The sequence below is a fragment of the Falco naumanni genome, chromosome 8 (genome assembly GCF_017639655.2).
Source record: "Falco naumanni isolate bFalNau1 chromosome 8, bFalNau1.pat, whole genome shotgun sequence".
NCBI classification, from domain to species: domain Eukaryota; kingdom Metazoa; phylum Chordata; class Aves; order Falconiformes; family Falconidae; genus Falco; species Falco naumanni.
The window spans coordinates 47,674,782-47,701,234 of NC_054061.1; the positions used below are offsets into that span (position 1 = coordinate 47,674,782).

A 26,453-nucleotide genomic window follows, 5' to 3' on the forward strand; every position below is an offset into this window, starting at 1 on the left:
GAAGTGAAAGGGACGTCAGGGCCGGCAGCCCCGGAGGGTGCCGGGGGCGCATGGGAGGTGCGGAGCGCCCCGCGGGGCGGGTGGCGCCGCCGGGGCCGCCGCTGCCGCCGCGCCTGAGCTGAGCGGCTCCGCCTCCGCGCGCAGGGAGTAGCGGCGCGGGGACGGGAGGCGACAGCCCATCCCCGCGGCGGCGGCGGCCGCCCGTTCCCCGCGGCGACGCAGGAGGATGCGGCCCGGCGCCGGGCTCTGAGCGATGGAGGGGGTCCTCTACAAGTGGACCAACTACCTGGCGGGTAGGCGGCCGCGGCGGGGGCTGGGGCGGCGGGGGCGCCTGGGCCGCTCGGCGCGGGGTCCCGGCCTCCCGCGGCAGCCGTTCCTAACGCGCCGGCGGGGAAGCTGCCGGGCGCTTGCGCCCAGAGGCGCGGCGCTGGGAGCGGCCCGGCGGGGCTGCCGGCGGCCCTGAGGCGGCTGGCGCGGCGGGGGCTGGGCCGGGGGCCGGCGCGCGGCGGCGGTCGCGCTTCCGTGTGCGTGGCGCGGGGTGGCGGCAGGCCGGGCCCGGCCGAGCCCTTTCGCCCCTGCCCCGCAGCCCGGCGGGCACCGGCGCGGCCCCCGGACGGCCTCACGGCCCAGACGTGCCCGGCCCCCGCCGTCCGCCGCTGGGAGCGGGGCGGCCAGGGACCGCCGGAGAGCCGGCCTGCGGCCCCCCGGTGGGTCGGGGGCTCCTGCCGGGACCGGCGGCGGGGAGGCGCCGCCTGAGGTGCCGCGTTCTAACGGCCCCGCTGAGGGACTGTCCCCTCCGCCTGTGCCCGCTCAGAAATAGCGCTGATTCGCAGCCCGCAAACTTGGAAGGTGTCCTTGCTCGCAGTTCCGGAATCACTTAGGATTGCGTCTTTTAATCCCAAGCGTTAGCACTTGGATGTAAAAGTCCGCGTTCTCTTAATTTGCTTTTGAGTGGTGTTTTTTGTGAGGCTGGTGCTCCCGTATGCTAACCTGTAAAACATAAAAAAACCTCTAGTTCTGGGAGAGGTTTCACAAAATGTATTTTCAGAAGCGCTGCAGATGAAAATGCACCTAATGCCTGCATTTGCCATCAAGCTCCGGTTCTGTTTGCCTCACCCTCTGCCCTAACAGACACCACCTCCCTCTGGAGAGCGCAATGGGTAGATGGTGCTGTCCAGGTGAAACAGATTTCTTTTCTGACACTAATAGGACTAATTTTCCCCCCCAGAGCAGATCAGTGTTGGATCATGTACCGTGCTTAATCAGGCCTTGTGTTTGACTGCTTTGGCGATATTTTCTGTGCCCTCTTGTTCACTGGCACTTCATACGTGCTGTCCTTACTTCAGCATATTCAGATTTTGAGTGTGGAGTGGTATGAAACTCTGTTCTGAGCATTTATAAGGAATTGGGCCACGTTGCAAAGACTGTGTGTGCTTGCTGTGTGAACTGAAGTGTACAGAGCATATCTTGCATTTTGCATAGCAAATACGTGACCGCTTATACTGGCCTTCTGGTGAAAGAGAACACTTGTACTGTAATTAAATAGATATTTAAGAAGATACATGTGTCACTTCTTCACAATAAATGTGGAGAAAATACAGGAAAAATTGCAATTATGAAAGAAGTAACGAGTACATGTTTCTTTTCAAAATAGAGTGGAAATTGTCACTTTCGCTTATGTGACCAGAAATGTCACTGTTGCAGAAGGTAAAAAAGTCACAGGTAATGAGCCCATGTGATGTTTGATATAAACTTCCCATTTGAAGTCTGTTATTAAATAAGTAAATATTCCACAGTAACTGTGAATGCTGTGCACACAATAGACTGTTCCATCAACGTGCAGCTAACTTCTGCCGAAAGGTCAGTAGCCCTCTAAAATCAGCAGAACCCTTCCTTCCGTGTGCTGGCCAAGTGAGAGCACTTGCTCTTGCATTTCAGAATTACAATGTGTCAGAAATTCCCTACAATTTCAAGAATATAGGAGGGTAGCAAATTTTTTAAAAAATGATCTAATCATATTAGTGGAATTTTAAAATTTTATTACTAACTTTCTTGTTACCCTGCTATCTGTTTTTGTAACCAGAGATAGGCTGTAGTAGTTGTGGTCATTAATGGTAGAAGCCAAGCAGCAAAAGAGCTTGTCACTGTTGCTGAGGCATTGTGGAAAATATTCAAAATGTTTTCTCCTTCATTAAAAGCAAACCAGAAATAAATACAGCTCCCCCCCCCCCCCCCAATAATACAGTATCTAAGAATTTGTGAGGTTCAAATTTATTAAATACTTTATCAAACATGGGATGCTGTTCAATTTTGAATCAGAAGAGGTGGTTTTGTTCTTTAGCTTGCTTCTGTGAGGCACTTGGGAGTCCTAAGTCCTTTGCTTCTGTTTTTTCCAGTACCAGCATCATGTGAGGCTGCAATAATCATCTCTGTTTTATCAGAATCAGGCTGTTGAGACAGGGATCGACTTACCCACCCCTGCATGCGCTTAGGAGATAAGGGCAGCACAGAGTCAACATTTTGTAACACCGTAGCAGAAAAAAACCCCCATCAGTGCATTTCTGAGCTTTGTTTTATGGGTCCACTCATGATTGTGTGCATTTTCTTTGAGTATGAGTGGTGATGTACGCACAGAATTTGAAATATTTCCTATGGGAGTTGGAATCCCTCAATGTTTATACTTTTTTTACGTTCAGTTTTAATATCTGAGTGTTGATCTGCCTATTAGTTACCACTCTGCATTTTGAAAGGCACAGACACTTACCATTAAAGCAAATAAATAAAAAAAATTAGTTACATGTTGTTATTTCCTTATCATGGGATTGAGACATGATGTAATGGGGCCCGGTCTTACACTTCTTGAATTAGTGTTGAAACTCATAATGACTTAATGTGAGTAGTCGGAGGCCTTTAGCTGATTTTCAGGAGTCTGGTACCTGATCAAGCCTCCTGGTCTGGATGGGTGCAGCTTGCTTCATTGGAATGGCGATTGCGAAGTGCCGTGGATCGCACCATCGTATCGCCAGCTGTGTTGAGCTCTTGACCACGCAGTTATTGCCATTCCAAACCCTAAGCCAAGCAGGAAGCTAAAGTTTCGTGTTGACTTGTAAAATAGAGGGATAATCTGCTCCTATTGTACAGCTGACCCAGACTGTAATGGGCCAGCATAATTGTTACACTACTAAAATATTTTAGTTTTATGTTATTTTTAGAAACAAAGGTGATTCAGTAGGCAAAATGGTTTGCAGTTAGTATTAAAAATTAGGGCGCCTATTCCAGTGAGTGTTGAGTTTTATGAAATAGCTGTTAAAAAAAGAAAAAGGGCAGGATGGGGAGTAAAGTATGCTAATATATTTTAATAGAGCAGGACTCGTGACAATAATTTACTGTATGGTGTAATGCTGCATAGAGTTCTCACAGATATTTGTGTCTATGCATAAACTGCTCTGTTTTGTAGGTGTAGCGAAGCTGGAGATCATTACATAATTTTGATAATGCTGAAAACCTAAATACTTACCTGGTATACGCTGTCCTCACAAATGGACCTAGGAATATAGCTCTTTTTTCAGTGCCCCGCACAATGCCTGACATTAAGTTGTTGTTGAGTGGTGGAGCTGGGGCTACTTTCAGAGAAGATGGTGTGTCAATAGTTAAGTGTGAAACATAAAGTTTTCACTGAAGTACAGTAGGCAGAGGAGACCGTAGCGTAGCAGTTGGTGACATCAGTCATTTCTTCATAATTTACAAATAAGATCCTACAAACTTAAGAAAGTCTACCTGAAAAATATACTTGAATGAGAATGGTTCTTCAGAGGTATGTAATTTATTAGCCTTCAAAATAGGCACCTCCTTGGTGGCTAAATTAAAATTTAAGTTTGCTCTAGAACATAATATAATGGAAACTGAAATACTGCTGGTCTTGCATCCAAAAAGAATGGGAGCGAAGTATCCATATAATACTAGCCTGGTTATAGAGCGGCTCTGGTCTTCAGGCTGTGCAGATTGTTTACTTCCTTGTGTGTTACAAGAATAGTTTAATGTTTGCATTTTTAATAAAAGCTTTTTAACTGCCAATGTGCTGAATTTGATTTGCAGTTTTGTAATTAGACTAAACTTTCCTTTTTGTGTTTTTGATCTTGCTAGGTTGGCAGCCTCGGTGGTTTGTTTTAGACAATGGGATATTGTCATACTATGATTCACAGGATGATGTTTGCAAAGGCAGCAAAGGAAGTATAAAGATGGCTGTGTGTGAAATAAAAGGTAAGAATTAATAGATTTCTGCTTGAGGAAATTTTAGCTGTCAGGGAGACAGAAAAGATCACCGAACAGACATTTTGCATCACAAGTTTTTCCTCCTCTGTTTTTATCTGTAGTCCAGTGTGACTGCTTCACAAATAATAATGAATTTGAATTATGAAGTGGGTGGCAAAGAAAAAAATGTTTTTGACAGAGCTCTGCTTTGAGATTTAGAACCCACAATATATTCATTTTTGTTTTAAACAGTTGTGTGCAACGTGGCTTACTCTTGAAGTTGTCTTGTCTAGTTGTTTAGTTCTCCCGCTTTTCCCTCTTAGGACCAGGGATGAGACTGAATTATGAATGGCAGTTTTTCAGAGGAGCAGCAGCAGTTACCCAAAAGTGGAGGTTCTCATAAACCAGAAATGTTTAGCCTTTTGCTTTCCCGAGTCATTTTTTACTTTTGTCACTGTTAGCAGATGCCCATGTGTTTGGGTGATGGGTGTATTAGAGTTAGTAAGTGAACTGTTTGTATCAGACTGAGTTCAGCCTTTGTGGGTCAGCCTTCTTGGCTAGTAGCAAGGCATTGTCTAACTCTGCATGGCTCTCAACGCTTGACCTCTTTCCAGACACCCACAGATGACTGGGCTTGTGATATGGGTACTTGCATATTAAAAAGTGAGACTTCTTCTTTTACATGGGCCACCATGTGTTTTTCCTGTGGTATCTCCTATTTGTTAGTTTCCTTGATGTAGATGAAATCAGTGATGTGGAGGATCCACTTTTTGGCCATTCCAGTTGTTCATTTTGCTTGTCATCTTGTTCTTTTGGTGAAGGCAAGATAATAGCTGAAGTCTGGATTTGGTACAGTTTCCTGCATCCATGGCTGTTGGGGAGTAGGTCTGAAGGAACTGTGGTTGATAAGATGAAACTCAGCAGAGTATTCAGTTAAAGATGTAGTATTGAAAATAATAGACTGTAAACAAAGTCCACGTTGGTTCTTGGTTGACTTTGCAATTTTGTGAAGCCAGATTTTGTCTAGAAAGGGAGATTATTTCAGTTCTTATCTTATTCCTCCATAAATAACTTCTCCTTGCAACAGACCTCTTAGTTTGCCACGTTTAGACCAGGTTTGGAATACAACAGTTACTACAGATCCATACGCCATGTGTTGTTAATGCAGAAAGGGGACCCCATTATACTCGAGTCTGGCTGCTGTTCGGCATCTTGTGTTCCTACCTGTTGTCTTGAAGGCCTGCTGAGGAGAAGGGCTGAGCAGCAGGTTGAGTAACCCAAAATCACAATGTGATTATTATTGTGGGATTGTAATAAACATTTCAAAATACTTTGATCAGTACTTAATAAATAGTTGTTACTGAGTACTGAGTTGAGATTGGTTTTGTTTGTGTGGTTGGTTTTGGGTTTTTTTTTTCAAAATTGTTTTTTTCCTCTCTATCATAAGTTCATGCAACAGACAACACAAGAATGGAGCTAATCATCCCAGGGGAACAGCATTTCTATATGAAAGCAGTTAATGCAGCTGAAAGGCAAAGGTGGCTGGTAGCACTGGGGAGTGCAAAAGCATGTTTAGCAGATACCAGAACAAAAAAAGAAAAAGGTATGTGTGCTACCTAAAGCATATACAATCGTACCACTTTTTCAAATGCTTGTTTTCAGATAATGATAGTGTATAGATATTGTGGGAGAAAGTCAGTATTATTGTCTTTAAATATAAATCGTAATTATTTCTAGTCATCTATATGGTAAATTCCCCCTTGATGTTTGGATTAGAGGTTGCCTCCATTGACCTCTTCTATAGCTGAAATACCACCAGCGTGTTGTTACAAGAACAAACATACGATTCATAGCCGTTGTGAAGCCATTTAATTTCTGCTGGTTTGATTCTTTATAATTACTATTGTGTTTTCCATAATTTTTCTTGGCTGGCTTAATGCAACTATTTCCAGCCACTCATGTGGGTGTAAATTTCATCCACTAAACTTTTTCTACCTTACATTGCAGCTAAGAAAGATTTCAACTTTATCTTTTGTAGTAATATGCCTCTTTCTTAACGGTCATTAAATTATTGTCAGTTATCCAAAGGTACAGACTATTGCCTGCCTCAAGTACAGTTCTTGACTCATTGTAGAATGCAATTTTCCTCAAAATTAAGTGAAAGTTTAAGCGAATTTTTGAACTGCTAACTAAATTAAAAGGGAAAGTGTTTAAAAATTAAAATGTGTACCTACATTGTATGCAATAAATTTATACTTCCTTTATTTTTTATAGAAATAAGTGAGACCAGTGAATCTCTTAAAACCAAAATGTCCGAACTTCGTCTCTACTGTGATCTTTTAATGCAGCAAGTTCATACAATACAAGAATTTGTTCACCATGATGAGACTCGCTCTTCTCCCAGCATTGAGGTACAGTACTTCTAGAATGCCATTGGAGAACCTAATTATATAACAGACCTCAAATTTCTGTTGACATCTTATGGCTTTTTAATCTCCCTAACGTTGGGAGATTTAACCTAAGGTCAATTTTTGAGTGCTTGTGTGTGTATATAATACTAACTGAATATATGTGCATAAAGTACCTGGATGACTTAAATGCAATTGTAACATGCGTTAGGAAGCAATTGAGTAATTTGGTTAAAAGGCCAGAAGAGCTGCTGTATGAGTTGGGCAATAATTTGTCATGTTTTGCATCTCCGTTATGGGCAAAGTAGTTGAAACTTGTTTGTCCATTCTTCTCTTCCTTGTGTTAGGAGGGTTTGCCAATTTGTTAGCAGTGAAAGCTGGTGTTAGCAGTGAAAGCTGGTGTTACAGGTATTGAAAACCTGCAGTGTAGCTAAGTCTGTCTGAATATGCACAAGTAACATCATGCTAGTATTTCTGCTTTCGAATGAAAATTAGTACTGGAAATTATGAATGGCTTCATTCTTTACACTTTTGAGCAGCGTGTGGACAATATTGTTGTCCACCATAGGGCAAAGCGAGGGCTGATGGTATTGCAACAAAGCAAATTGTTTACAGCAAGGTGAAACTGACCTGCAGGCTCCTTCCACTGGAGTGATAAAGCTGTTGGCGCATTCTGCTGCAATTCATTTGTTTCACTGAATGATCTTCTGACACTAGTTAGTCACTCACACAAGCTTTGCAGTAAAAAGTTACAGCATTGTTGGCTGATACCCTAAACAAATTCAGATGCCAGAAAGAAGTTACCATGCTGTCATGTTATTTACTTAAATTATCCTCATTGGAAAATGTACATTTGCTTAAATAAAATGGGAAATGGAAGCTTTTTTTTGGTAATGAGGGAAATTTTGTGGGAGTGGTGGTGGGGAGAGTTGTATTTGCATCTTTTAATATTTTTTTTTCTTGCTTATGCTTGTGCTTTCATTTATTTTCAGAACATGCATGAAGCCTCTTCCTTGCTTAGCGCCACATGCAATACATTTATCACAACACTTGAAGAATGTGTGAAGATTGCTAATGCCAAGTTTAAGCCAGAAATGTTCCAGCTGCCTCACCCTGATCCCCTGGTTTCTCCTGTGTCACCATCACCTGTCCAAATGGTTTAGACATTTTGAAATACTATTTTTTTTCTTAAGTCTCATATTGTTGCTTGAATGAGGGGAAAGAATGGCTGATGACTATGCTATTGCTATGTGCTATGATATCAGCAGTTGAAATCTTGACTCTGTTATGATCCGTACTGGTCCTAAATATAAATCAATAATTTTCCATTCCCAGTCTTTGTTTGCTAGCCTTTACAGAATCAGTCTTTTATTTTACATATCAAGACCCTGTAATGAGGTAACTTGCAAATGAATGAGGTTTAACTTTTCCTCAGTTCAACTGTTTCTTTTTTTTTTTTACATCTCTATCACCAGTTTACTTACAAAGCTGATCGTTATTGATATAAATTAATAACTTTCTTGGATATGCATAGAGATTTCACAGTGATAATCAGGAGAACCACAAGGAATCAAGAGGCAGGATTTGACTTTAGTGGGTGATGGAGAATTTAAGCTGGCATTTGGTAGAGGAAACATGTCTTGATATTTCTGCATATCTTAGCAGTTAAAAATGGCTGTATGAATAACTTTGGAGCAAAAGAGAGTGAATTCCATAGAAACTAGGTAGTATTTTGTTGTAGAAAACTACTTCCTGTGTGAATGTTTTAAAACTTGGAATGTTGATGGCAGTCCATCTGTTTTCATATAGTTAAATTAGATTTTTAACTAAGAATGGTTGCTTTTAATTAAACAAGAAAAGTTTGCGCTGTATTGTAAAGACTGTAAATAAAGTAAAATTAATTTAGGTATGCATATTATTCTTATAAGTAGGTTGTGACATTTTTGGTGTGGTTTGTTGTTTGGATTTTTTTTTTTTCCCTAGATGAAACGTTCCATTAGCCACCCTGGTCCTTGCTATTCAGAAAGGTAATTTTCTATTTCAGTAAGCTTTTTTTCTTATGTCCTAAAAAAACCTCCCTGAGCCTGCTAGCATTAAAATAAAAATGTCAGAAGGATTGTTTGCTTGGAGAAGAAAAATTAAAGAGCGTAAGCTGATGCAATTTTGAAAACGAGGGGTGGAGTTTATCAGCGTTGGTAGCAAATAATGCAGCTGCTGTCTCTCAGGCACTATAAACTTTTCTTCATACTAGAAGCTATGCAAATTACTTATTCTGGCAAGTTCATGACACAGAGCTTGAAACGTTAACATTCTTTTTGAGTCAGTATTTCAGATTCTCAATTTATTTTCTTCTGGATGCAAACATGGTGTTATATTATTTCCATTTTCAGGCTTTCTAATTGTGAAAATAAAGTTTTTAGTTTCGTATAGTGAAAAGCATCGATACTGACAGTTTAAGCACTGAAATTATTTTAAATCTAAAGTATATTAAGTTTGGGGGGGTTGTTACAGATTTTGCTTACTAATAGATCTCATTTCTTTTGTAGGAATAATCATTCTGTAAAAGAACCAATTTCATCCCTTCACCGATTTTCACAGTGGCGCAGAAGAACATACTCAGATACAGAATTTTACAGTGATACTCCATTTGAAGATTCTCAGAGTAAGTTTGGAAGAGGGGTGGTGTTCATTTGTATTTCTCTATACAATTTATTACTCTGTTTGTAGCAGCTGTTCCAGTGTTGATACCAGCATGAGGAAAAAACTTTTCCTAGTTACGCAAAGTTTTGGTTTTAAGATTCCTATATTATAACTCAAAGCATTTGTAGTTTGTGACTGACTTGTGCTGGCTTTCATTCACATTGAAAAGGATCTTGCAGCTGCAGTAGTTGTATTAATATCAGTGGGACTGCTGGCAAGATAAAATAGAGACGTAACTAGAAAAGGTATGTTTGCATTAATAGAATCTTACGTAAATGACATTCTGGTACGTGGTGTGGAATACTGTTTGCCACCTGCTTGTAGTCACAAAACAAATTCTCCTTTCTGTGACCCCTGTGAGTGGTGGAGGGTAATTTCTACCCAATGCATTGTGGAAAGATGGTTCATTTTGGTGGCTGCTTGCCTTTTGTAGAGAACAGCTGTTCTGAAGGAGTGCAACCTTGGCCATGATAAATAAAACCAACCCAAAAACCTATGAAGTTATGTCATGATCAGGATATTATTCCCTCCTGATCAGATGGGCCTATAGCATTGTTAGCCAGTTCTGTGGCTTTTCCTTTTGAATCTTGTTGTCGTTTTGACTCCATCCTAACTCTGCTCAGGGAGATTTTAACTTGACTAGTTCTTCTTGACTAGTTCTGGCTTAGTCTTTCTTCCTTTTGGAGTGCCTGGTGCCTCACTTGGATTGAAAAAAAAACCTGAGGCCTGTGCATTGCTGAAACCATGTGAGCACAAAGAGGTACTAATGCTTTGCAATCTACCATGAAGCAAGTGTTCACACCTCCGCACTGTCTCCTTGCTTCTCGGATGCTTGCATGTTGCAGGGTAACCGCCTCTTTCACCTTGCACATCTGCCAGCAGCATAGGGTATGCTGGCATGTATCCCAGGCTCACAGAATTAGTTTAGAACCTATTTTGTGTCCCGTTGCTGATGTGGGTGCACATCAATTTCACCTGCTGTTATGCAAGGCTTTTGTTGTTACCAGCTGGACTTTCTGGTGTTGGTTACCCAGTCTTGACTGCTTTCAGGACTGCTCAGAAGAGTGTCTGTCTTGTGTCTTTCTGCTAATACCAGGCTTTTTTTCGTTCCTTACTACATAGCTCTAGTTTCTAGCTCAGTTTCTCTGGTTTTTTTTTTGTTTTCTTACACTGTTAGAAGCTCCCTCTGATACCTTCCAGTTATCTTAGTCCTTTCTCTTTCCTGTCAGGTAGCCTAGCCATACCCAAGTTGCAGTAAGTCATCCATTTCATTTTAATAACAGAAAATGTTTTAGTTAAATGCTTACCAATACATCAGTCTTTTTTAAAAAAACACAAGTTGATATGTTCCTTATACAGAATATATCTGCACCTCACAGATTACAGTCCTTTATAATGTAAAAATCATTGTGTATTAAAAAATAATTACTTGATCTATACTAGCTGAATGAACGTTTTTCATATCCATCATCCTTGGGCATGATATTCATTGAAGTCTTTTCAGGAAAAGTCCAGACTAATTATGCTTATGATTGCTTATATATAGGAAATAGCAAAAAAACTCCTGACAGACTCTGTGAGTTTTTTTGGGGGTTGAAAATTAAATACTTTCTGATATCTTTGTAGAATCTGCTCACTGTTCCAGAAGTGCTGTCAATGGAGATCTGGTATCATCAACCATTCCTGAAGAAAATAGATCAGTATCAAATGAAAGATCTGAACTGGAAGAGACTCTTTCATCCTTTTCTTCCTGAAGAAAGTACTCAATTTTCTATAAATAATGCTATGCAAAAGCTGCTGTAATTATACTGTTGTTATAGGAAGTAGTCATTTCCCTTTTTAGAAGGATTTCTCTGCACTTTATAGAATAACATAAAAACTATCTTTGAAGTGTATTTTATCTTTATATAGTTTATTTGCGAGAGTATTTTCCTAATATTTCATAGTTTGAATGTGCATTTTTTTGGAACAAATGATGGCTTAACAGATAAGCATCCACATTTGTAAATGTAGCTCTTTTTAAAAAGTGTGAAGGTATAACTGATACATTAGTAAACCTGCAGGTTATAAACTTCAGCAAAAAGGTTTCATTTTTTTTGAGAAAATGCAACTTGTGCCATGGGCCTTGTGGTCATTTGTCACCAGGAGCTGTGATTAGCCCTGCAGTGGCTTTTTTTTGCCTGTGTAAGGGCTGTGGGCATGGGCACCAGTGGGTCTACTCGAGCAGCTTGACAGTAATTGACATTGCCTTCTTTAAAAACACAAGGATATACATGATCCGGTCCTTGTTTTTAGCCAATGAAAGTAGAAGTATTTAGTGTATTTTTCTAAACAAATGTATAAAAATAACTTAATATGAAGCATTTGTACCAAACATTGGATATTTAATAGTTTTTATTTATTTATTCTTTTTTGCATCAAAAATTTCTACCTACTTTCACTACTAAAGATCTAAAGATCTACTAAAGGCTTCAAAATGTGCATAAATTGTTTCTGGGGTGTGTAGCATCACAAGTAGCTAATGCAGCACTGTTAAAGATTTACTCTGCTCACTTACGAAGCATTTTTAGCTAAGTATTATAGAAGCAAGAGCTGAAATATTAGACCATTAAGCTGCTGTTGTAATGAATATTTGTATCTATACATATTTTATTTATGACATATTTATACAAAAGGGAGCTTCTGTTTTTGCGACTCCTTTATATCATTTGAGAATGGCATACACCAGGAGATGGATTCTGCTCTCAGTTACATCAGTGTAAATTTGCATTAAGTGTAAGTGAGATCGGAGTTTGACTCTTTAATTAATGAGTGATATCGTATAACAGTGCCTACTAGCACCTTGGTCCATAAGGTTGTTAGTGTTAGCATTGTAAGCTTTTGGAGATTTTTGTGGTATTAATTTAGGGATAAACTTGGTCTATAAAGTCTTAGCTGTAGAGCACTTTAAGCAAGCTATTTACTTGTTCTTGATTTACACAATTGCTAGATAAATGTACAGGGTTTTTTGCATTCGAGCACATACCAAAATCTGTTTTTATAATCAAATCTTCTTTAATTTGGTTTAACTAGTCTTCCTTTTGTGTATATGAATAATTTGGTGTTTTTGAAGCAGGCTGGAAAGGACAGATGTGAATGGAGTGGAAGTTTTCCTTTTAAGTTTCTGGAGTGTTGCTTTATCTAAATCAAAATGGGTCCAAATGTTGAGGAAAAACATATGAGCTGTTGCCCATATATAAAATACCAGTCTATAAGCCATTAAGTAAGGGTCAAATGGAGTGGAATGGTTTGTACAGGTAAAGTTATTTGTAGATACCAGCTCAGACCTGTCATTTGTGCTGAGTTCTGTCAGTTTTCATGCAGCTAGCATTTGCGTATGCATATCAGCCACACGTGTGCTTGTACGTTGTTTTTCCTGAATGTTTGCTTTAATGTATTCTGTATGACACTTAGAACAATTGTAAAAACAAGTATTAAAAAAGATGTTCAGACAAGAAACTGCAAATTGCAATGAGTGTGTCTTGGATTATATGCTGTCTTAGATCTGCTTTTTGAAATGTCACTGAGGTTTCTGCCAGTTTGTACAGTGTTAAATACATGTCACATTAACAAGTATCTTTTTCTGGCTTTCAGCTGCTACAGAGGGAATAGTTTGGACTCCACATTGTGCAGAAAAACCTCTGAGACTTATCAGTGCATATAGTAGTAAATAATGATTTACCTCTACATAGATTATAATGTTCAGTCAAAAGTTTTAATGATTAGATTCAGGCGCAGAGTTTGCATATAATTACTTCAGCACCATTTTGGGTTTCTAAACGTCACTAAATCTGGAATGATGGCTTTGTATGTACATAACATGTTCCTGGTAAAGTTAAATCAGACTTTTTATATATACCTGTGCCAAACTGTGGCAGAAGTCCTAAAGTACCATCTTCACTGATTCTGTTATAATACATGCCGTCATACTTCTGGCATCTGGAGCTAAGGCGGCATTTCTGAAAATGATGCTTAGCTGGCTGAATCACAGTGATCCATGTGTAGTAAGACTTAAAGAAATCTGGATGCTCTTAGATTTTTCCTTTCCAAGTTCAGGGAATAGCTTACCAGGAATGCCTAATTACATCATTATTCTTTTTGGTGGAGAGTGGGAGCTGAACCTCAACACAGAATGTGTAATTAGTACTTCTAAACCAATTCAATTTTTAAAATAGTATTTATCACTTAAAGAATACAAGCATACTACATATATTTGGGTGAAAAATGGTAACTTCTAATTATGGAGTTGTATCTCTGAACTCTCTTGACATTCTTGACATCAAATAATTAGAAATGGAACATGCTTAAATGGCTTACTAGCTTGTACTATAAAGAATTAATAATCAAACACTTGATTTGGAGATTTGTCAGAGATTACTGAGATTACAACATTCAGGGGCTTTAAACTTGTGAAAATTAATCTTTGGGCTAGGAATACTTCAGAGGTTGCTTCTGCATAAAAAAAATATATTAAAAAATTGAAATCACAGCTATTTGTGTTAGGGTTATTTTCACAAACTATAAACTTGAGTTTTGCTTGCTATGCCACCACAAGTTTAAGTATTGCATAGCTGTTGTTCCTGCTGGTCTAAGTTTATCTTTTTAGAGTTATAATACCTGAATGAAGTAAATGTCTGTGTCTGAGAATTTGGCTTTTTTTTTAGATGTTCCTCATTAACGTGCTTTAAAAGACTTAATGTGAAACCTGCCTGTTATAGATGTTTCTTGACTGCTTTGAGGGCTGAACCTAAGAATTCCAGATCTAGAAGAGAAAGTTACTCTTTGAAGGGGATTTATGTAGAACCTGGGTGCCCAAATCCACAGCTGCCATCCTGAAGACCTCTAGTTGTTTAACACTGAGGACCAAAGGACGGTACCGATGTTTATTTCACTTGTAAAGCTCTCCTAGGTAACTGTAACTGTGTACAAACATCCTGAAATGTGCTGCTGTCTTGGAAGGCCGTGGTGGCCCCTTAGCAGCTACCTTAAGCAGTGAACTAAGATTTGGAAGCTAGGCGGTCCCCTGCCTGTTCAGTGGGGGGACCACTGCTTCACTGGCTTTGCAAAGGATGTCCAACACGCTAATGTGAGAAAGCCGATAGACTAATGGCCTGTACTTTGAAACATTCTAAAAGAAATGCTTTACCTCTGCATTTCCCATTGTGTATGGACAGTAGTGATTAGAAGGTGCTATTTAGGTGTTTTGTTTACTATTTTGATATTAGTTAAGTCTTGATGAACAATCGAGAACTTTTGGCAGGTGCATGTATATCCATAGCCGTACCCTGGCTGTTCTAACCAGCACATGTAGAGGAGAGAAGGCTAAACATGAGAGCACAACTGTATCTTATGGATGTGGTGGGGGTGGGGGGAAAAGGCAGGCTTCCTTCAGCTTTTTCAAAGGGGCAGGTAAACAGTCATCTCCAAGATTTTCAGTTATAGATGTCAAAGTCAATACTTTAAATCCTGTTGAGGGACAGGATTCAAAGAGCGTTTCCTCCTTTTTCCAGTGTTTTATATACTCTTGTGATAAATACTGCTTTGGCTGCTTCTGTATCTTCCCTTTCTCAATGCACTCTGCAGGCTGCCTAGGTATTTTCTGCGAAGTCTGGGTGACAGTTGCAGAAGCAGGTTGTAATTACTGTACGTGAATCTGACTCTTAATTTTCTATGCACTGACTGTCATTTTCTGACATGTCAGAGTACCTTTTTTCTGTCATCCTTTCGCCTTTGTACTGCTGCTGTTAGTACTGTGGCATGTTCCAGTGCGGGGAATGACTGAATGATTTATTTTTGACTGTTATGCTTTTTTTTTTTTTTTTTTTAGTAGACATTAAGTATTCTGATTTTTTTTTTTTTTAAATCCAAGCTGTAGAACAGTATCGTCTTCAAAAAGGGGAAAGGAAAAAGCCCAACTAGAGATGTTTTATCAGAGATGTGAGATTTTTGTGTTCTGTTCATATAATTTTCTCCCCTTGAAGGGAAAAGTCATTGAAAGTGGAAACAATGGTAAAAATTGAAATGCAATGTTAGAACTAGGGTTTCTCGTCTGTTAGCAGTAAAATGAATCTCTCAGTGTTATCATAGCTGTCCACCATCACAGTTATTTTTCTCAAGCTGTGAGATGTAAAATGTTAAAGAGAATGTATAGCCCTATAGTAGAATTTATATAGCAGCTCACAGAGCTTTGTTAAAGTTTTTCCTTACGCAGCAGGACCCAGGAAACATGAGGTCCAAATGCTGTCACACACCTGTTGGTGGTAGGATATTTTTCTGAACTTGGTCCTATGGTGCAATAGATTTTATCTTTAAAGAGAGAAAATATCAGCTTGTACTTTTAAAAATCTGAATATTCAACTTGAACATGATAAGCAAATAATTTTAAATGTTCCCTGCTCATTTGATGTTTATTTTCTATCCAGAGACTGCTTAATCTGTTGTCTTGAGAAGTGTTACTGTTTAGGGAATGGGTTCTGTGAAACTGAATTTTGAAGCTTTAGGTTGTGACTTTGTCGATGTCACTCTATATTGGCATGCACTTAGCAGTTCTGTGAAACAGCACTGCTCAGCAGGTTGGCATGTAAAGTTACCTATTAAAGCTGTGTTTCAGCAAAGTCAGTGAATACTGTAAACCCTATTTTTAGGCATGTGAGTGACTCAACTCATCCATTTAAAGCTAGATGCACTTGCAGAGTTGGGCCAGAGAGGTACAGGCATAGTGAACTTGCACTGCCACACCTCTTGTTTAAGTAAATATGTTCAGTAGAGGTGATGGAGACAGAGTTTCCAGTAGCATTTGTGGAGAACAGTCCATGCTTAAATCTGCAGATGCTGTCTGTCACTATATATAACTTCCTGCTGAGACATTTTTAGTGTTAATTTTATTATGTGCCTGTGTACACGTGTTAGTTGTTGGTTAAACAAGACTGTACCTGTGTGGGTTTGTCTTGTATTGAGTTTGTTGGTTTTTTTTTTTTTTTCAACATCTACTGGAATTAGAATGAGAAGCTTTCTTGAGGTTTTGGTTTTATCTTTGAGTACTTTAAATATTGAAATAATTTTTTACCTCATGTTAATTATTCTTTTTTACTTTCCTCCCTAAGGAAGAAATACCACATAGCCTTGAGTCTTTCATCTTTATGATTTTTTTTCTAAATGTTCCTGGATCTGTTACTTGGAAAAGTCCGGACCCAAACCTTTGCTCTTCTGAAATACTTATTTTTATTTTAGTCCTTGTTCCATCCCCATTTATTAGCTTTCCTGCATCATTTAGATACCTAGTGGTTGATAAGTATAGAGGTTTGTAGGAAATTATAGTAGGCTACTTTTTTTTTTATAGACATATTTTTGGGAATAGATTTTTAAAGCTATGCTACCTGCTTTACTACTTCTGACAAACTCTTTTGTAATGGTGGTAGTAGTATGCTGGGAGTCATAGTGATACGTAGTGTTGCTAACTAAGGCCCCTGCTCCACTTGGGAGAATTTTACAGCCCCTGAGGCAGTGTTTCATTGCTGAGTATGTTTGTTCTCAAGCTTTTTCTGCTGACCAGAGTGAAATCTAGGAGCCGAGTTGCTCCTTTGACCTTGATACTCTTTTTCCCATAGGTAGCCAAAACTGTGACCTGCCTGCATGGGATTTCTGTTTTCCCCCTGCCCCCAGAGTGTGAAGACAGGCTTTGCTCCTATAGGTATGTCAGCTGACTTGAGGGATGGGGAACTGATGGGGCATGGGCCTTTAATCACTTATGGGAGGTGACAACCTGTAGGTACAGGCAGTTAGGGTCTACCAGTCTATACCAGTTGCAGCTGCCAAAAAAAGGAAGCGATAGCTGGGTTTCCTGGAGGCAGGTTTTAACCCCTTGCAGCAGAGACCAGCTATAAAGAAGAGAGATTAGCAATTTATCCACATAAGGTGTAGTGGAAATTCACTTACCAGAGGAATGGTAACTGCATAATGCTTAGGCATGTGCTACTAGAGTTTATCCTTTGTCGATGAAGAACCTATAATGATTTTTTTTTTTTTAAGTCTTGTCTTTAAGGCAGACTTTTCTGATGGTCAGGCTGTTTCTGATAGATGGCTGGATTTTCAACAGCTACCTGACTTACACTGGAGAACTGCATTTCTACCTAGTCTTTTCTTTCAGTAGCTTTTTCTGTAGTGTAGCACAGGAGCTGTAAAAACAGAGTGTAATAAATAAATAAAAGGAGTCAGGTTTTATGGTGCAGAAAGCATGCTTTATTTCAAATGAACAATTCTATCTCAAGGAGGTTCAACAGCTAACAAGATTTATTACTACATTAGGAGAACTAAAGCGAATTGAAGTGCAGGGCGGTATTTGATGTTGTAACAGCAGTTTGTTTTCAAACTGCGGTTCATTGCTTAGTTGCCCAGAAGTGACTACTGGATATCTAATACTACCACACAAACTCAATCACTGCACCCTACGAACCTCCAAGAGGAGGTACTGCTGCTGCACTTGAGTACCTAAATAGCCTTGTTGATTAAGGGGATGGCCAGGTGATGTTACTTTTTTAAAGCTATTCAGGCAGTCAATATGTCAGAAACAGTACACAGGCAGTGGGTGAACAAAGTGCTGGCCGCTTGCACCTTGTCCAAAAATTGTCAGTCAGGTATGGAAGTTATGACATAATCAGATCAATGTAAAACATTAAAGCAATGCTTACAGGAGGGTAATTGCAAACATCACCAATGCCTTACATTTCTGATTCAACATAAATATTCGTGCATGTATGAAATACTATGCACAGTATCATCTCTTAGGTGTAGGTAATCTTCAACAGGGAGCCTCTCTACCTGTTGAGGCATTCTTAGACATCAACAATGAGTTGAGGCGCAAAAATTAGTTAAATGTTGAGCAGGGTAGTCATTTGCTAAGAAACTTTCTCCTACCAACTGTTAGTTCCAAAAGTTACGTTTCAAAATGTCATAAAATAAATGGTACAAAACTTTATAACCGTTAACTTCGGCTATATACAGTATGTACATGTCAGTGAAAAAAGTGTTTAAAATTCTTAAGGCCAATAATGACTATAAGTCATAATGTATAGCTTTGGACTTTGTCTCATTCAGGTAGGTACAAAAATATTTTTTTTTTATATTTACAGATCAGATATTTCAGTCCATATATGAATCACTTGTAAAAAGACAAGTGTAAATAATACAGCTCAAGCTCTCTAAATTGATCGAATATTAATATTCACAGTGGCAGAATCTGTACCAAATTCATTTCCTAAATTTAGGGTATAAAGTCCACCGTCGTTCTTCTGGACATCCATGATGATCAGGGTGGTTAAATCTTCACTGGTTTCAATGTGGAATCTGCCTTGCTGGTCCTGACTGGTAATTTTTCTCCCTCTGCAGTACCATGTTATTTCAGGAGCAGGTTCACCAGAAAAGGCACAAGATAGTGTGAGAACTTTTCCTTCATCAATGCTGATATCGGATGGGAGAGCTTCAATTTTGGGAGGTACTCCTTTACAAAACAGGAAAAATACCAAGTTAGTCTGTTTCCACTAAGCCATGCAGCAGGTTTGCTCTGAGGACTACTTCAGGATATCTGAAGCATTAACTCTACCAGTAATTGTATTGCTCACCTCTCAGACCTGATTTAAGCATTTTACTAGTTGAACTCTCCAGTTGAGCCATACTAGATTTCCCCATAATACTGCTGGAGCTCATCTCTACAAAGGATTCTTGCATGGAGGACATGCTTTTGGCAGACATGCTTGCAAATTTCATTTCAGTCATGCTGCTACTGCTGAAACTGCTGAATGAAGCCTCTTGTTTAGAAGAAGCCATTTGAAAGGACTGGGAAGAAAAACTTCCGTGCATGCTTGCGTCGCCACTTGTCTTCAATACTACCTCTTTTGGAGGTTCTTCAATTAGAGCTGAGGAGCATTGCAAACATAGAAGGAAAAACCGATAACGTCACATTAACAAAATCATGCAGTTCTATATGGTTAATTTTACAGAAATGAAGAGACAGCATAGTTTGCTTTCAATGGAAAACTGCAGTGGAGTATAAAATTGTTTACAATTTTTTTTTGTAAACATTATTTTGGTTACATTTGATTCAAGATGTCCAAATCACAAACAGTAACTTTTAAATGAAACTGTTATTAGTATGTATGAGCTTGAAGGGAAAGCATACTTAAGAAGAAACAGGTCATCCCACAGCATTTCCTATTAGAACCATTACTAGAATTAGACACTGTAGAAGTTTTGAAACATTTTCAAGTCTTACAAGCATGGTATAGGAAGGTCTGTATTTCACTGCATTGTTCTGTAGCTATAAAAGGCAACAGAAAAGCTCAATCACTGCAGCTTTCTTTTAAACCCAAGCACAGTCGTACAAGCAAATCATAGCAACCCCTTGATGCTAGGAACTGGGAAATAGTACAGCCAATAAAATATTAAACCCAGTTCAGCTATGGCTAAATTGCTATAAAAAAAAATTAACTGTGTTTTATTGGAACAGATTCTGCTAGTTATTGAGGAGTAATTGCCAGCACCAAGGTCTTAATGCAGTCATCCTAGAAGGAATGCTCATAGCCTTCTGTTAACATGCATCTATTGAAGTAAAACAGCATCTGTGTGCTCCTCGGTGGGTGTTATAAAGATTTCTAATGCTGTTTTAGTACTGTATATATAACATACAAAAGAAATAGGAACTTGTTAAAATACTTAAATCAACATTACCAGTAGCTTTTCTCTTAAGTCATTTTAGTAGACACACTACAGCAAGAAGTTGTGATTAGTCTGAACCCAAGACTCTGAGAACAAACTTACGGAGTACAGTCAAAGATGCTGTAGCAGAGCACTGCCCATGGTAGTTTTTTGCTTTGACTGTATATTTTCCGGTGTCATTCACTGCTGCATTTCGAATCTCAAGAGAATATATGTTTTTAGAGCGTGTTACTCTGATGTGCGATGAAACAGCAATCTGAGGAGGGGAAAAAATGTTTAATTAAGATCAGTTTTATGAATAATTCTATTTTTTCAAATAAATATATTAAATAAATACTTACAGGTTGATTATTCTTAAACCACTCAATTTCAGGAGAAGGATCCCCAGCAACTTCGCAGGTGAACAATACATCTTGTCCTTCATTGACGTTTTGAGACTTAGGCTGTGTGATAAATGCTGGTTCGTTGGAGCGCTCTTTAGAAAAGGTCAGAACATACTGGCATTTAATAATGCCTTCATCAGTTTTACCCTCACAGGTAAGTATACCTTCATCTTTATTACTGGCCTTTTTGATAGTTAGTGTGTGATCACTTCCAGAAACACCGTATCTGTAATCATCTGAATTTCTCAGCTCCATTCCATTCAGCACCCATTTTACTTCAGAGGCACCAGGAATGTTGGCTTTCAATGTCACTTTCTGCCCTTCGGACACTGTCATTTTAGTTGAAGAAGCTTTAATTTCTGCTTTCAATTGTTTGACATCTTCAGTAGCAACTGACTTTTTAATGACTTCTTGAACTGCTGCTTTTTCTTCAGTTGCCGCTGCTGATTTCTTCTGAGCAGCAACTGTAAGCACCTCATCTTCTTTCCGAACTGATTTATGAGTTTCAGACACACCCCTTACCTGGGAATGTATATTTTTAAATACTTGGCCAGTAAACTGGAAGTTAGTTTTTGAAACGCCTCCTTCCCCAGTAACTTCACAGGTGTATTCTCCTTTATCAGATTCCACAAGATCATGGATTTTGAGCTCATAGGTGCCATCTGCTGCATAATGAAGCTTGAAATGATGGTTTTCTTTCAGTTTTTTGCCATCCTTATACCAGGCCACTTCTCTGACACTTAAAACACTGCTTTCAACTGCACAGGATAACTTTACCGTATCTCCAAGAGCTTCTGCTTTCAGATGCTGTTTTATCTTTGGTGGAGAAGCAGCTGGTAATTTTACTTTCTCTGCTGGTGCTGTTTTGTCTCCAGGTGGTGACTTTGCTTTTGGGGGACCACTGATGGGTTCAGGAGATTTCACTCGTTTAGGAGACTTAACTGGCTCTGGCGACTTTACACGAGGCTCAGGAGGTTTGATTGTTTGAGGTGATGTAATTGTTTTTTCTGGAATTTTTGTTCTTTGAATGGTCAAAGTAAAATGCGCTTCCTGTCTTCCTTCAGAGTTTTCTACCACAACAGTGTAACTTCCTTCATCTGACATCTGGACCATAGAAATTTCAAAGGTAGACTTATACTGTGTTCGTGTTACTTGGAAGCGCCTCGAAGAAACAATGGGTTGACCTGCGTGGAACCATGTTATCATTGGTGCTGGTTCACCATCAACATCACAGGAGAATCTTGCGGTCTCCCCTTCAGAAACGGTGATTGACCGTGGCTTTGTAAGGATGGTTGCTGGTAGAGTGCTTTTAAATGCCTTGTGTACAGTCCTTTCTTCCGATGATTTTTCTTCAGCTGCAGTGATTTTTTCTTCAGAAGCAGCATAGTGTTCGTATGATAACAGTGATTCTCTTGTTGCTGACATTTCTGATTTGACCTCTCTCACCGAGGAACTTGCTTCTGTGGCAGATGCTTTCTTAAATGAGGAGAATGCGTATGCCTCTGTTTTTGTCAAGTCAGGTAGAATTGGCCTTGGTACTTCTTCATCTCTCCGCTGGGAAGAGTATGTAGTGTAATCTCCTCCAGTAACATCTAGTGTTGCATAATCAGAGCATTCACCTTTGTAGTTTGTGCATACAGCTCGGTATGTTCCACTGTCATCAATGTGGCAGTCGAGTATCTCCAGCGTTAGTACACCGCTGGTGTTAGTAAAATGTATCTTATGGCTCTCCTGGAGCTCAATACCGTTATGGTACCACTTCACTTCAGCAGTTGGTTTTGACTGGACGTTTAGAATGAACCTGGTATTATGGCCACATGGTACCCGGTGTGAGCGCATTCTCAGGGTAATGCGAGGAGCGTGGTCAAGGGTGAAAGGCTGCTGAGTCAGAACTTCGTATTGCCTTTCCATAGTTTTCTGAGTTTTCAAAGCAGATTTCATGGACTCATATCTAGAAAATATATCAAATCTTGCCATCCTCTCAAACCGAGAGAGCGATCTTTCACTAGAAACTGGGCTAGGTGAGCGTGGTCGAGTTCTCTCTGGTGTTGGGGATCTTCTCTCACTTTCTTCAGGAGGCCGTGAGCGAGGTCGAATTAATTCAGATACAGGACGCATCAACTCAATGTAAGTTGGAGAAAGAGATCTTCTTCTTCTTAGTAATCTAGAGGGAGGTGAAAATTCCCTGTGAACCTGTTGCACCATTTCTATTTCTTCTTCTTCTTCTGATGTGATCTCAGTTACTGCTCTTTCCCTCCTTCTCCTGAGCCTCTTCTTTTCCTCCTCTGCCATATATTCAAGCTCACTCCTGTATTCAGAAAGTCGTTGAACAGTGCCAACAGGACGGAGCAATTCTTCATCCTCTCTTTCATCCATTATTCTTTGCTTTTGTTTAGGTGGTCTGTAGGCAGCCCTGTCGTGGCGCTGACGAAGCTCAGCATAGCGTGCGCTGGTGTCAGCTTTAGTGGGGATGTGATAGCTTGAATACCTCAGCTCTTTTTTCCTTTCTTCCTCTGAACTGACCTGTGCTCCTGCAGCGGAATACCGAAGGGCAGACAGTTCAAAGCGTGGGGGGCTTCTGCTTGGTGGGGAGGCGGAAAAGCCTAACTCCAGCTCTTCTTCAAGGCGCAGTCTTTCCTCTTCAGTTCTCTTCATGGCTAAATAGTCATCAATAGGCAGGAGTAGTTCCTCATCTGACAAGTCACCAAGTGATCGCCTTCTTGGTCTATAGTAGTATTCATAGTCTGGCGATGGGGTACGCCGACGTGCAGGTCTCACAGTTTCAAGATCATCTTGTGTGAGCTTTGGTATGCGCCATTTAGGCTTATACTGATCAGAAATGCGTGGTAGTGGCATCACATAGAATTGCTCCCACCTGGAAAGACGTATGCGCTTCTGGCGTTTCTGAACAGTTCTCTCAAGTTTTCCTGGCATTTCATACTGGTCTCGCAGTCTCTTGTACCACTTCATGTCTGACAGAGGGACAAAGTGTTTAATACTCTGGTCTTCTTCAAGAGTAGTGCGCACATGTTTGCGAGGCTCTGGGACCTCATATGGCATACGAAGTCTTCTTTCTTCTTTCTTTTCTTCTTTCTTAATTTCATATTCACCTTTGACAGTCTTAGTGCTAACAGCTGGTTTATATAAGATAGCAGCTTCTCTGAGAGCCTCTTGTGCAGTTTGTGTCAGTGGAACAGCTTCAACCCCAGAAAGGATTTCTGCCATTCGTAAGGTCTTGTCTATTTGCCTCTGTACGTGCTTCTCCCGCTCTTCTTCAGTCTTGTACTCACGCTTGACATATTTCAAACGCTCAACTTTTAGATAAGCCTGACAGCTTGTTGATCCAGCGCTGTTTGTAGCAGTAACTCTGTAATAACCACTGTCTTCTGGTAAAGTATCTCTGATATGCAAAGCATAATAATCTAAACCTTCATGAACTATATCAAAGTTAGGACCAAAGGACAGAGGTTGACCATCTTTCTCCCATTTCAGCGTTGGTTTTGGTACACCAGATACCCTGATCTCAAAACTGACGCTTTGGCCTTCTTGACATTCAGCATTTGCCAGCAGTCTTTTAAACATGGGCCTTAGCGTGGCATCTGCTGGAGGTGGATGCGGAATCACAGTCAGCTTAGCTTTGCAGCTGTCTTCGCCATATTTATTGCGTGCCACAATACTGTATTCAGCATCATCCTCTTCAGTGACGTTATTGATGACAAGTTGATAAAGACCCTTGTCCGATTCAAAAGCATACTTCTTGTCATCATCACCAGGTTTGATTTTCTGGCCTGATTTGAACCATGTTAAGCGAGGTTCTGGGTGAACTGTTATAGTTACTCCAAACCTGACATTTTCTCCAATGTATGCAGTGCGGTTATACAAAGGCAAAGTAAATTCTGGTGGACGCTCCAACAGTCTCATAGCATCAACCCGTCTTTTCACTTTCCTAACAGTCCTGCATCTGTAGTGCTCTGAAATTTCTCTCACACCTTTAACAAAAAGTTCTGCATAAGAGCTGTCTTCACCATAGTCATTTACTACCTTGCATCTGTAGGTACCATCATCGGATTTAGAAACATCTTTGACATACATGGTTGCCACACCTTCTTCATATTTGATTTCATATTTCTCATTGCTTTCTAATTGCCTCATACCAAAGTACCATGTGACTTGTGTGGATTGATCATAGTTTTCAATCCTACACACATATTTGGCATGCCCTCCTTCTTCTGTAACGGTATGCTTTATCTGCCCAGCAATGGGACCAATGTCTATTGGTGCAACTTTAACTTTAGCCACCGTTATGCCCTTCTGAGATCTAATTGCACCTCCACAGGAAATGCGGGCTACAGACACAACTGTGTTCCACTCCTTCTTTACTAAAGTTTGGTAGTAACGCCTGTGCCTCAAGGTCTTGATGGCTTTAGTGCTGGTCTTTTCTGTCTGCTGTTTTAGCCACACATGGTTAAGTGCTTCAGCAGCTGTCATCCGAGCTTTCCTTTCCTTAACTAGCAGGCGATCAATGAAGTCCATGGCCTCAATGCTTATGTCTTTGAATGCTTCATCGTCAAAGTTGTATTCAGCATTTAGAATATTTTCAATAACTTGTTGGTTTGTTTCAGCAATGAAGGGATTAATGCCACTGAGAAGTATATATGTTAGAGCACCAACTGACCACATATCAGTAGCTGTGCTGACCAAATCATGATGATGTACTTCAGGTGCATAATATTCAGGAGAAGTGAACTGGAGTCTAAAGCTATCTCCAGGCTTCAATTGTCTGGCTTGACCAAATTCAACAATTTTAACTACAGAGCTTCTTCTTGTGAAGTAAATAATATTGTCTGGTTTAATATCAAAATGTCCAATGCTGTGGCGATGTAAAAATTCTAGTGCATCACAGACCTGGCGTACGTAACTTACTATTTCTCTTTCATTAAGTTCAAATGAAGGTGTGCTGATTCTTTCAAAGATGTCAACTCCAGAAATGAATTCAAAGATCATGACCAATTCTTCTAGGCTTTCAAATGATTCATGAAGATACAGGATGTTTCGGTGCCTAGCAATGTTTAAAATGGAAATTTCTTTCTTTACCAAAACTTGGTCAGCACCCTTTACTTTGACAAACTTGGCCAGGTAAGTCTTTTTCGAAACTGCCTCAACACAGCGGTGTGCAATGCCAAACTGCCCACGTCCAAGCTCTTCTGCAATCATGTATTTGTCATAGAGTTCCTTTGTAGAATAGTGAGCTGCTTTAACTGTGGTGACTTCTCTGGTCTCATCTACTTCTTCATCATAGTTCATTACTCTGGTCTTATCTTCCTTTGTTATAATTGGATCAGTAGGTTCAGAAGGCTGGCTTTGGCCAAACTTGTTTTCTGCAATTACACGGAACTGGTAGGTGGTCTTGCCAAATAGGTTCACCACTGTGTATCGTGTATCACGAGCTTGTGCAACACGAATCCATCGCTCTGCTGTTGTAGCACGTTTCTCAATAATGTAGTTTATGATTCTGCTTCCTCCATCGGTAGCTGGTTCATTCCAGGTTAAGTTGACTGAATCCCTTGAAATGTCAGTTACCTTCAGACCTCTTGGTGGATCAGGCACATCAGCCACATCTAATTCAACTGTTTTTTGATCGATTCCAAATCTGTTTTTGGCACAAACAACGTAAAACCCTGCATCTTTTCTGTCAACACCATTTGGGAAAACAAGGGATGTGAATGATCGTGTAACAATGACTTGGTAGTGTCCATTAGTATCAATGAGGTCCTGTCCCTTCTGCCATGTGATGACAGGATGAGGCTTGCCACTGAATGGAATCTTGATGCTCACTACTTCCCCTCGGAGGGCATGAACAGCTCCCATGCCTTCCAGGTTTTTGGGCAAGTGAATCTTTGCAGGAACTGGAATAGAAAGAGGAAGAACAACAGTACATGACCAAAAGCACATAAGAGCAGCA

General features: G+C 40.0%; 2 protein-coding genes across 7 annotated transcripts in view; one reads left to right on the forward strand and one right to left on the reverse strand.

Annotated features, from left to right (window-relative positions):
• Window positions 1–46: 46 nt before the first annotated feature.
• On the forward strand, window positions 47–20,568 carry PLEKHA3 (pleckstrin homology domain containing A3). Of its 6 annotated transcripts, none has more exons than XR_005829282.1 (11): window positions 47–293; window positions 4,144–4,260; window positions 5,699–5,854; window positions 6,526–6,662; window positions 7,652–7,816; window positions 8,643–8,686; window positions 9,206–9,321; window positions 10,986–11,118; window positions 14,117–14,271; window positions 17,006–17,088; window positions 20,482–20,568. XR_005829282.1 is itself a non-coding variant. In XM_040603468.1 (8 exons), exons 1-8 carry the CDS (start codon window positions 254–256, stop codon window positions 11,111–11,113), a joined length of 903 nt encoding a protein of 300 aa, XP_040459402.1. In that variant the 5' UTR covers window positions 47–253; the 3' UTR covers window positions 11,114–12,857. The 6 variants fall into 6 exon arrangements, 3 of the variants coding, with proteins under 3 accessions (XP_040459402.1, XP_040459403.1, XP_040459404.1); XR_005829281.1 differs by lacking the exon at window positions 20,482–20,568 and adding an exon at window positions 18,783–18,883; XR_005829280.1 differs by lacking the exons at window positions 14,117–14,271; window positions 20,482–20,568 and adding an exon at window positions 18,783–18,883.
• Window positions 17,614–26,453, reverse strand: part of TTN (titin) — a 238,111-nt gene continuing 229,271 nt past the window's right edge. The window contains exons 252-255 of the mRNA XM_040603460.1: window positions 20,450–26,397; window positions 20,211–20,364; window positions 19,016–19,309; window positions 17,614–18,894 (exon numbers count right to left, since the gene is read on the reverse strand). Of these exons, the coding sequence (XP_040459394.1) occupies window positions 18,596–18,894; window positions 19,016–19,309; window positions 20,211–20,364; window positions 20,450–26,397 (6,695 nt within the window). The 3' untranslated portion in view covers window positions 17,614–18,595. The remainder of the gene's footprint in view (window positions 18,895–19,015; window positions 19,310–20,210; window positions 20,365–20,449; window positions 26,398–26,453) is intronic.